Genomic DNA, 12,287 nt, shown 5'->3' with positions numbered 1-12,287 from the left:
CGCTTAATGTTCCCTTAGCCTGGGACTTTCCTCCCCCCCAGGTACCCGTGGGGTTGTATCCTCATTTCTTGCATTCCTCTGCTCAGATGTCACCTTATCAAAGGCCCTCTCTGACCAGCCTGTGTGAGACAGGAACATTCACTGCTAGCATTCTCATCCTACTTACCTTGGATTTCTTTTATTCCATAGCACTCATCACAATCTAAAGACTATATATTTTACTAAATAAGTAAGTCAATAATAAATTCATAAAATACTATGTATATTATGAGCCACATATCCTATATATTTATATACCATCTAATTATAAATATGAGCTCCTGGAGAGCAGATCAAAGTTTCGTTCTCTTCCTGTTTCCAGCACCTCATGCTTTGCAAATAGTATGTGCTCAATAAATGCGTGTTCAATGAGTGAGAATTTTCCAGATTCCCTTCCTGCTTCTTTATTCCCTGCTCCCATGGAGTATTTTCATACTTCCCTTGTGATAAGTCTTTCTTTAGCTACTGGTTTTTATTTTTATCTATACTCTTAAACTATGAGACACTGTGAAACAGGAGCTATCTTGTTTATATCATTATATTTATAACACTTTATACCGTATCTGATAGAGAGCAGATATTCAGTAAATTTTAAATAAACAAAAAATGAATCACTGAATTGGGGCACCTGGGTGGCTCAGTCAGTTAAGTGTCCGACCCTTGATTTCAGCTTGGGTCTAGATCTCAGGGTCATGAGTTCAGGCCCCACGTTGGGCTCCAGGCTGGGTATGGAGCCCACTTAAAAAAAAAAAAAAAAAGAACTGTTGAGTGAGTGAATGAATGAACAAACATCTCAGGGTCACTTTGTAGCAAACCACATGTTATCCCAAGACTCAGTTGTGATAGCTGTAGCAGGGCCAATGCAGTGACCTCAGAAGAGAGCCTCCTTTGGGAGACAGCTCAGCGCAGCAGGAGGCTGGCCGGTTGGGCCAGATGTGTCCAGCCCATTTGTCTTGGGATGGCTACCAAGCCTTAAGCATGTTACAGTGAAAATTATATAGAAAATGTTATGACTGATAATGTATACACTTCTATAGAGTGCAAAATACAAAGCGTTACCAGCAAAATCTATTAACAGCCAGATGAGAAATAGAGTCCCTTGACATCGCAACACTTTTTAAATGAAGTACATTTCCCAAGTCACTTGAAGATTTTAAAGTTGATTTTTTTTTTTAAAGATTTTATTTATTTATTTATTTGAGAGAGAGAGAAACAGCATGAGCGGGGGAGAGGGTCAGAGGGAGAAGCAGGCTCCCCGCTGAGCCGGGAGCCCGATGTGGGACTCGATCCCAGGACCCTGGGATCATGACCTGAGCCGAAGGCAGTGGCTTAACAACTGAGCCACCCAGGCGCCCTCACTTGAAGATTTTAAATTTAATTTCACTCTACTGAGGGTGGAGTTCCACTGGTTTCATACAGGTGAACCTCCTGTACAAGTGCTAGCTTACTCATTTAGCAACATGTCTGTCCTGTCTGTATGGTGAAAGTCTCTCAGAACCATCCCTTGATATGAGGGGAGAAGCAGTAGAATTCTTACATAATGGTTTAAAGTAGGTGGAAGGTAAAGCTTATTTTCCAGAGAACCTAGCATTCCACATGTTTCGGCCATTGATAAAGGCCTGGCATGTTGGTGGTTTATATTTATAAATATCTAAAATACCTTTCCAGCTGCTTATTAAAATCATCATTTAGATCACGAAACCTTCTGTAGATCTCAAGAGATATATTAGGGGACCAGACAACTATTAATACAGCTGCATGACTCTATACTCCTTGGCAAAACTTTAATGGGATTCAACAACAAAAAATTCTGACATATTTGAAAATCTGCCAACAGCTGTTCCAAATTCTTGTGTGATATCTGCTGTTTTACATGTACCTGTCCAAATGGAAAGGGAACTTACTTGTTTGCCAGAATGAATTAATATTCAATTATTTAACGTTCAGCTCTTTTCCACAGTTACTTGTAGTTCTCTTTAAAGAAACACTACATGGTGCTTTTAGGTGCCAGGCACTAGTCTAATTACTTGATAAATAATTAGAGTGGGCATTTAGGAGGGAGGGTTTTCTCTCAGATTTTTTTTTTTTTTTGAGATAGTGACCAAATTAGCCAGTTCTTATTATTTGTATTTCTTGTGTTAAAATCATAAGTTCATAGAGCATTCAGCAGCATTCCAAATGAGATTTAAATTAGAACCAGAAGTTAATATTGAAACATTTTGAAAATTCAGGGTCATCAAAAAGAATCTCCTGGCAAATGTAAGATATGTCATGAAAATTAAGAATTTTTTTTTTTTTTTTTAAGATTTTATTTATTTATTTGACAGAGAGAGACAGACACAGAGAGAGCATAAGCAGGGGGGAGCAGCAGAGGCAGAGGGAGAAGCAGGCTCTCTGCTGAGCAGGGAGTGCGATGTGGGGCTCAATCCCAGGACCCTGAGATCATGACCTGAGCCAAAGGCAGACGCTTAATGACTGAGCCGCCCAGGTGCCCCGAAAATTAAGAAGTTTTGAATGCAACATCTTTTCCCTGATTTTCTAATTTAAAAAGCTTTTTACATTTACTTTGGCAAATTTGAAAAATATACAGATGTCTAAAAAAGAAAATTAAAATTATGCCCAAGTTCAGCACCCAGAGATAACTACCATAAACTTGTGACCATATTTTTCCCCCAGTTTTCTTTTCTGTACTTATCTGTATACATTTGTTTTCTTTTTAAGCTGAGATCCTGTTGTCTCAATGTCTGGTTACTAATTTCTTGTTTAATAGTACTTTGTTATTTACGTTTTTCACAAAACAGTACAGAAATTTTTCTAAAGTGTGTTACTTTAGCATTCCATCACATGAATATACCATTTTACCTCTAATCCCCTGTTGGGCATTTTGGTGGTTTTCAGCTTTTAATTATTATAAAGAACAGTATGATGAATATCCTTATAGTCTTGGTACATTTCTCTAATTATTTCCCTATGATAAATTCTTAAAAGTAGGATTACTGGATGGAAAGATATGAGCATATTTAGGTTCTGGTGAATTTTGTCCAACTGGCCGTAAGCAAGTTTGCAGTAATTTGCATTCCTAATTGTAGACTACCAGAATACTTGATTTTACCTCACCAGCAATGTGTATTACTGTGATAAAATTTTATTTTTTGCAAATTTTGTAGGCAAACCAAATTAAATATAATTTAATACAAATTATGTTAATTTATGTTTTTTCCTGACTTCGGTGCAGTTCATTTTTTTTCTATATTTAAAAGTCTTCTCCATTAATTTATGTGTGAATATCTCTGTTAATACATATTATATATATGTATATATATTTATATATGTATGTATATGTACATATACATATATTTAAATTTGGAAATGTTCTTTATTAAGAATATTAAGCCCATTTTTGCCATCTAGATTACAAATAGTTTTTTCTAGTTAGTATTTACCTTTTTATTTTATAATTCTTTTTATGCAAAAGTTTAAAAGTTTAAAATTTTGTATATTCAAATGTATCAATCTTTTAACAGTTTATTGATGAGCTGTGTGTATGTACAATTTACATACCATAAAATTTACCTTTTAAGATGGTACAATTCAGTAATTTTTAGTAAATTTGTCGAGTTGTGCAGCCATCACCACAGGAGTTTTAGAATATTTCCAAATCCCCAAAAGATCCCTCCTGCCTCTTTGCAGTTGTCAGCCTTCTTTCCCACTCCCGGCCCAGACCCTCACTAATCTGTTTTCTATCAATCTTAGATTTTTTTATTCTCTTACTCTTAGAGGCAAGTCTTGAGCACTTATATTGGAGTCAGGCAAGGGCTTGGGGATATAGTGGAGAATAAAACTGCTACCATGTCCTTCTTCTGGGAGATTCAGTCTTGCAGGAGAGATTATTAAACAGATAATAGTTCAAAGAAATATGTAGTTATGGATTGAGAAGTGTGTGTTGAGTGATAATGGAGGATATATATTTGAGGTGGGGGAAGTTCAGGGAAGGATTCTTTGAGAAAGTGGCCTGCAGGATGAGAAGGGCCTGGCAGGTACAGATTTGGGAGGAAGAGCCTGCCCTGAAGGGGAGATGTTGAATGATGGCCTCTTGAGGCCTGTAGGAGAAGAGGCCAATGTGGTCGGAGGGGAAAGGACATGAGAGATCAGTGAAAAAAAAATCCGGGGGGTGGGGGGGTGGGATACTTTCCCACATCATTATTACTGTTTTATTTTTAGAATGCTGTTTTTAATGTCAAGGTATTTACATATGATACTCATATGGTTATGTGAATTTCCCAGGTCCTTAGAGTTATTATTCCCCTGTGTTAAATCCATCTTCTGCAGTCTCCAGCCCTACTGTATATTGAATGATGGCCGCAAGCTGTGTGTAGATTGTGTGTGTGTGTGTGTGCGTGTGTGTGTGCATTATCTCCAGTCTTCCTCCTCTCCCAGTCCCAGAGGGAGTGTGTTCCCAATTATCTTACTTTTCGCTAATATTTTATACTGAGGATTAAAGAACCCAGAATTGTTAAGAAATTACGGAGAAATTTCCTTCTTGACCGCTGCTGTTAGATGTGCTTCAAGTATACCGAGGCCTCTGGGACTTGCTCAGAGAACCAGTTTAGTGATAGAATTAGAGTTTCTGCGCATGGTTCCAGAATATTCCGTTGTTGCTTACTAGATTGCTGTCTTCATAAGCTGCATAAACAGGAAGTATGATATTTCTCTTTTTATTTTTCAAATGGGATAAGCGAATAGAAACTATAAATCCTAAATGCATCCCTGACAGTCTCACTGGCCATTCATAGTGGTGTGCCACATAACTCTGCTTTCTGTCACTTTAAATTTATGATCACACACCTCACACACACACACACACAGAGATAGGCACTCTGAGAAGCAGGGCAATCCTACCACGACTTTCCTAGTAAGGTCATTTTTCCATATGCAGGCTTGACGACTTCATTTTTCTTCTGCCTGCATAGACTTCCTGCTTCCCTTCTATTTCCTGCATTCTGGATCAGGCAGAATGGGCTATATAATGCTGTAGTAACAAGCAACCCTCAAATCTCAGTGGCTTCTCCCAGCAATATGTCTTACTCATTCTACATATCATTCGTGGGTTGGCAGAAAATCACTACCCATGAAAGTAGTAACTCAGGGATCCACGTAGCCACTAGCTGGTGACTATGCCAAAAAAGAGCGTTCTGGAGGGTGTGGTACTCCCTGAAGTGCTCCAGGCTAGAAGTGACAGCCGTCATTTTTCTGGACACAAACAGTCACATGTTTCACCCAACATGAGGGGGCTAGGAAGCATAATTCAACATTGGATCCAAAAAGCTGGGTGATGGCAGAGGAGTCCAGAACTATCTGGCAAGCAGGCCACGTGACCAGCACACATTCTTAACTAGTGATTTGTTTTGCATTTTCACTGCGAAAAATTGAAGTGCTCCCCTCTCTCTCCCTCTAAAAACTCCCTGAAACTTAGTCATTTGCCTATTATCAAGTTTATAGTCCTCTCTGAATTTAGATCTTCTTTCTCCTTCCAGTTTATCCGATACAGGAAGTTTTTTGATCATATACTCCTGTCAGGAACAAATTTTAAGCATATACAGTGGGGTCCTACTAAGTGTTTAAGAATGGGCTGTCTGGGAAAAAATAAACCAGCCTCGATTTTTAGTGTTTCCTGATTTCTGTGGTGTAAATACTTCTCCATGGCCCATTTCAGGCTACCAACATGTCACTGAATGTGCAGTTGGGAGGCGATGTACACAGTAGGCTTTCCCAAGGGGATATAAAGTGACTCCAGCACACTATGGATAGTTATTCATTAAATAGACATAAGTATTACTTGTATACTTGTGTCTATTTTATAATAGAACTCATATTAAACGCATGTATATGTGTTTATATATCAAACACATATATGTACACATATTTTAGTAAAGCTTGATTTTTCTTTTCTTTTTTTAGATTAAAAACAAAACAGTTCTGCCAGCTTGCCCTCACCAACTCTGGCGGATTGCCATACAAATCCCACTGGTCATTCACATACCTCCCTTGGGAGACTCCTGCTCTGGCCACTCAAGGACTTTGCTCCTGTAGTTAATCACCCCGTGTCCTGCAGCAGCAGCCTCTTCCCAGGAGTATCCTGGCAAGCTCTGGTGTGTCCCCCCGTCTTCCAGCACTGAAGATGGTCCCCCGATCCGGTATTGCCCTTCATCAACAACTGCGTTATTCTGTTCCCCTTCAGAGCGTGACCCCTGAGATGGACATTTAAGCACGGCGCCTCCTCTGCTGCTCTGTCATTCCATCCCCAGCTGACTCTCCTCTGACTCTCATCCCCACCACTCTGTGAAATCACTCTTGTCACGGTCATCATTGATCTCCATGCTGCCACATCTCGGGGGTCATGTCTGTCCTCATCTCACTTGGCCTCCCAGGAGTGGTCGCCTACTCCACCCTTGAAGTGCTCCTGTCTTTTCACTTCTGCATTAATACTCTCTCCTAGTTTTCTCCCTCAAAGGTCTCTTTTGCTCCTTTCCTCTGAAACTCACGAAATGGCCGTGGGCCCCCTTCTGTGTTCATGCTGTTTCCCTGGGAGGGCTCATTCATTTCCAGGCCTTTAAAAACCACAGGTGTGCTGACAGCTGCCTCCTGGATTTCCAGGTGTGTCTGTGCAGTTGACCCCCCCACCCTCCCCAACCACTTCTACATGAAGATTTCATAGGTATCTTAATGGCTACAGCTCCAAAAGGGAGCTCCTCCTTCCTTCCGATTCTTCTACCTAGCATTCCTGTATTGTCCCAGTCTTTTTTATTTAAAATAAAAAGGAGGGGTGTCTGGGTGGTGCAGTTGGTTAAGTGTCCAGCTCTTGGTTTCTGCTCAGGTCATGATCTTGGGCTCCATACTTAGCATGGAGTCTGCTTGAGACACTCTCCCTCTGCCCCTCCTGCTTGAGCATGCACACATTCTCTCTCTCAAATAGATAGATAAATCTTTAAAAAAAAATGGTAAGCTGTTTATTCATTTATTAAATCCAGAAATCTAAGGGTCATCTGGAACTGCTTTCCTTTCTTTACCCCTCACATCTAGTTGATAAGCACTGCCTTTTGCTCTGCCTATAAAATACGTATTTTACTTGTCTCACATTTAGACCATCATCTCTTTTCTCCTGGATGGTTGTAATAGCACCTAACAGGATTTCCACTTTCACATTTGCCTCTTTCCAATCTGTGCCCGATATTGTAACTAAGAGTGATTTTTATAAAATGTAAATCAAATTACTCTTCTTCCCTTGGGTCCTCTAGCACACTTCGAGTCAAATCTCAATTCCCTACTTTGACCTCCCAGGCTCTGTGTGGTCCAGCCCCTGCCTTCCCTTCAACCCCACTGCATGTCTCTCTGCCTTTGGCTCTTTTCCTTTAGTAGAACTGGCCTTCTTTTTGTCTCTAGAAAAGTCTGGCCTCCCTCCTCAGCACCTTTGTGGTTTTTGGTCATTTCTCCAGGAAGCTCTCTCCCCAGCTTGTCACGTGGCTGGCACCTCCTTTTCCTGAAGATGTCAGCTTAAATTCCAACTCCTTAGAGAGTTTTCCCTCATCTATGACAGATTTCCCACTGGTTTGTTTCTGTCCTAGTACTTAACGCAATTCGAGATCACTTTTCCTTATTTATTACCTGATCTGGTAGAAAGCTCTGTGAGGGCAGGAACCTTATCTCTGTCTAGTGTTTGGTAGGTGCTCCGCAGACATATATTGAATGAGAAAAACGTATGAAGGAATAAATGGTCTTCCCTGTTTATCATATAAATGGTAATCATTGATGAAGATATAGAAGGAATGTGTCTCAAAAATGGTGGGCAGTACAGTACTGAGAAGGTATTGATCAGATTAAACTTTACAGGGGTAAATGTAAAATCCTGTGCTTTGGTTAAAAAAAAAAAAGTCCATTTCATTGTATAGAATCAGGGAACTCTGGTTTATCACCCATTCATGAGTCTTAGGAGCCAGAAGTGGTGGCTGAATAGGTAATGAAGTCCTCCACTGTGACAATAAATCCATGTGTTTCCATATTAGAGGAGGGATCATCTTACAGTATTCTCCTCCAGTGACACCAGTAGAATGATCACAACTTTCTCAGTCGCAGTAGAACACCTCATTTATTCACTCCTTTATTCAACATTTGCTGAATACATTCTGGGCACTAGTATTATCGTTGTAAGCAAAATTCTCCTGGCTCTAGTGTTCGTGGGACTTGGTATCTAATTCCCTACGAGAAGTGATTTGTCCTTCAGTGAAAGTATTAGAGCAGACACCAGTTTGTCATTTATTGGGAGGCAGGGCAATCTTGTGGTTCAGACCTCCTGCCTTGGAACCAGACTCGAGCCCAGAGGCTTCAAATCCCAGCTCCACTGGGTATCAGCTATGTGACTCTGGGCAAGTGTTTATTTATTTATTTATTTTTTAAAATTTATTTATTTATTTGACAGAGAGAGACACAGCGAGAGAGGGAACACAAGCAGGGGGAGTGGGAGAGGGAGAAGCAGGCTTCCCGCGGAGCAGGGAGCCCGATGCGGGGCTCGATCCCAGGACCCTGGGATCATGACCTGAGCCGAAGGCGGACGCTTAACGACTGAGCCACCCAGGCGCCCCTGGGCAAGTGTTTAAATAAATGTCTCTGTGCTTCCAGATTCTCCTGTAGAAACCGGAGACAGTAACAGTACCGTCACGTAAAGCTGTGAGCTGCGAATGAGTCAACGTGTCTAAATCATTTAGAATAATACACGGCACTTAGTAAGCACTTAATAAATAGGTAGTAAGCAGTTAATTAATAAAATTGTGTTGTCCGGAGGGCCAAAGGTTGGAAGACAGATTGAGGGCAGGGAGAAGTGGCTGTAGAGGGAGCCTGGCAGATTAGAGCACAGATGCTGATTATTTTGTTTATAGTAAAGATGAATGATTTGAGCTGGGACTTGAAAATCTTGACTTGGACAGTCGATGACATTCGTGGTTCAGACCTACGTTTCACGTAGCCTTCCGTGTGAGGCTGGAGAGATACGGGTCCTGTTCAGAAATGCTACCTGACGGTTGTTTTTTTTCTCCCCCTCCGAACGCTGACCAAGCATCACAGTTCTGGAAATGAGAAACTCCTAGCTCTCCATGAACACATGTTTTTGCTTTGGTTTTGTTTCAGTGGCAGCTGAAGTACCCGAAACTGATTCTCCGCGAAGCCGGCAGCGTACCCGAGGCGCTCCATAAGGAGGTGCAGGAAGCCTTCCTCACGCTGCACAAGCATGGCTGCTTCTTCCGGGACCTGGTCAGGATCCAGGGCAAGGATTTGCTCACCCCGGTCTCTCGCATCCTCATCGGCAACCCAGGCTGCACCTACAAGTACCTCAACACCAGGCTCTTCACGGTGCCCTGGCCGCTGAAGGGCGCTAGCCCGAGATACGACGAGGCGGGTATCGCTGCTGCCTGTCAGACCTTCCTCAAGCTCAACGACTACCTGCAGACAGAGACGAGCCAGGCTCTGGAGGAACTCGCTTGCAAAGAGAAAGCTAATATCGATGCCGTGCCGGTGTGTATCGGTCCAGATTTCCCCAGGGTCGGGCTGGGGTCCTTTGACGGGCAAGACGAGCTGGACATTAAGAACAGAGCCGCATACAACGTCACTCTGTTGAATTTCATGGATCCCCAGAAAATGCCGTACCTGAAGGAGGAGCCTTATTTTGGCATGGGGAAAATGGCCGTGAGCTGGCATCATGATGAAAATCTGGTGGAACGGTCGGCGGTGGCCGTGTACAGTTATAGCTGTGAAGGTACAGTCTGCTCCGTGAAGACGCAGCCCCGGGCGACCCGCGACCACAGTTGTGGAGGCTTTGGAGGCGTGCGTGTGCGTGTGCGCGTGCGCGAGTGTGTGTGTGTGCGTGTGTGTGTGTCCGTACACGGGTGTCGTGACTCCTTCCTAGGTTTGCCACACCCAGGTATCTGCAGAGTATACCTCTTTCTCGTCCAGCGGTGCCGTCCAGCTCGCTGTTACACTGTACTCAGACCGAGTATTTCCGTGTGTAAGCACTACTGTCATTCTGTCTTTCTCATGCCCAGGAGAGCAGCGTCTTGGTGTCACACAGCCAGGTGCCTTTCTGTAAAGCTCGGCGTACACCGTACAGTTGCTATAATTGACGTGCTGATAAAGGGCTGGGAAGACAAAAATCTGTCAAATCTTTCCAGGTTCCCACAGGTGCACATTTTCAGTCTTGCCAAAATACTCTATTGTGGTTGACATCACTGTCTTGATGGGAGCGATTTGTCAAATATGGACTTGTTCATGGCTTCATACGGATTTGACTACTGTCCTTCCTTGCCAGAAACAGTTGAAGTGGGTTCTGTAAGCAGACAGTCCTCTGTTTTTAGGAAACTCTCCAGCCACCCCCATCAGCTCTGCAGTTTTAGACCTAAAAGGGGTGCTGTGGGCGAACTTGTTCTCGAAGTTTCTGAAATCTGGCCCCCTTGGAACAGAGAACATAGGCTACCTTTTTGTGGCCTCCTGGAACTTTACTTCTTCTGTTGCTCAGTTTCTGTGTGTTTAGGGCGTCCATTGTTTTTCAGCCCAGGGTTATAAAAAGACAGTTGAACGTATCCAGGACAGCGTGACCATTGCTGACTTTGTTCTTTGCCTGATCAGTTGACAAAGGAATACAAGATACAGTATTAGCTCTTTTGTCTGTTTATCTCTTCTACCTGTTTATTGAAAGATGCTTGGAAAACCAGAGTTCTAGACATCCCATCAGGGAATGAACTGGAACTTTTAAGGGTCAGTGCCTTCTGAAAACTGTTTTTTTAATTGGTTGTCATTATCTCTTTGTATGCTTTTTGTTTACTAAAATGACTGCTTTATAAAAGGGATTTTAAAAAGGAAGTTCTCAGGATTCTCTTTAAATTTCTTCCCATTTCCCAATCTCAGACATTTCCTCAGGACAGCTAAAATACCTTCTAGCTTTAACTCACGTCTTCAGCCCGGAACAGGGAACTAGTTTAGCGGTTGGAAATTTCGCCAGTTTCCCTGGCACCTCAAATAATGATGCTGACCTAAGAAAATTGCTTGGAGGGGATTTGATGCTGTCCTAATGGAGAGAACTGAGATCTTCTGATCTTTGCTAAGGCGTTGCCAGGGATTTAAGAACGATCACATCCAAGAACTCTGATGGGAAGGAACAATGGATCCAGTTTGTTAGTTTCCTTCTGAAGGAGGCAACTCTCTGAAGCTGAGGCCGTTGAGGCCTTGGTATGTGATAGCTCAAACTGCTACAAAGATGTCTTTGTGCTCCCACCTCCTCTCAGCCCTACAGTTTAATAGTCCTTTTGTACTCTCAGAGCGTGGGCGATCAAGTCTTTTTTGAAACCTAGAATATCGTTCAGAAAGGAATTTAAATTTTGAATGAATGGTTTCTGTCGTTGGCAGTAGTTAAGACTGATAGAGTATACAAGTATACATAAATACGTAAAGGTTTATCCTTGCAACTGTCATCTGGAGGAGGGAACTGCAGAATTAGAATCTGTAAGAGCAGCGTGATTCCTTTGTTCTCTTAGAACAAATCCCAGAGAATCCCAGAACTCTAATAATAACTGCAACGCTGGGAGCTCTCATTTACTGAGCACCTACTATGTGCTGGGTGTTGGTATAAGCATTTTACATGTATTAACCCGTTTTATTTTTATAACAGCCCTATCAATGAAGTACTGCTATTCTCATTTTACAGATGAGAATACCGAGGCACAGAGGGTTGATTAACTTTCCCGTGAATATACAGCTACTAATCAGCAGAGGAGGGATTTGAACCCAGACATTCTGGCTTCAGAGTCCTAACAGCTATGAGTAGATGTTTCCTATTCTTGCAGTATAGTTCCCTCTGGGATTTGGGTTTTTAAAATGTCCACCTCTGGAAAGGTGAAGGGAATGTTCTTCTTCTCCTTAGCAGGTCTCATATTCTCTCCTCTTCTGCCTGCCACCTTGCTTCTCTCCCCCCGCAACATCTGCTTGTAGCTTCCTACACATGCTCTCAGGTGATTGGAATGCATTAGATAAGCTTACTCTATGAAGTGGAACCTCTCTCTAGGCCTCCAGTTGTGTGTGTGATGTTGAGTCAGATGGTTTACAAAGCATGTGCCTTGAAACTTTTGGGTGGATGCATTTCTTCCAGGTGACAAGTGATATGTTTACTTCTCTGGCCTCCCTGTAATTCTGCCAGAGGTATGGTAAGGGTG

General features: G+C 42.3%; 1 protein-coding gene across 2 annotated transcripts in view; it reads left to right on the top strand.

Annotated features, from left to right (window-relative positions):
- FTO (FTO alpha-ketoglutarate dependent dioxygenase) overlaps positions 1-12,287 on the top strand; it is a 368,954-nt gene that overhangs the window by 108,272 nt on the left and 248,395 nt on the right. For both annotated transcript variants that reach the window (XM_036081687.2, XM_036081686.2), the window contains exon 3: positions 9,217-9,841. In XM_036081687.2, coding sequence (XP_035937580.2) covers positions 9,217-9,841 — 625 coding nt within the window. The remainder of the gene's footprint in view (positions 1-9,216; positions 9,842-12,287) is intronic.

Source organism: Halichoerus grypus, chromosome 15 (genome assembly GCF_964656455.1).
Source record: "Halichoerus grypus chromosome 15, mHalGry1.hap1.1, whole genome shotgun sequence".
Classification (NCBI taxonomy): domain Eukaryota; kingdom Metazoa; phylum Chordata; class Mammalia; order Carnivora; family Phocidae; genus Halichoerus; species Halichoerus grypus.
Note: the sequence above shows the minus strand (reverse complement) of the source record. Positions and strands in the feature narration are given on the sequence as shown.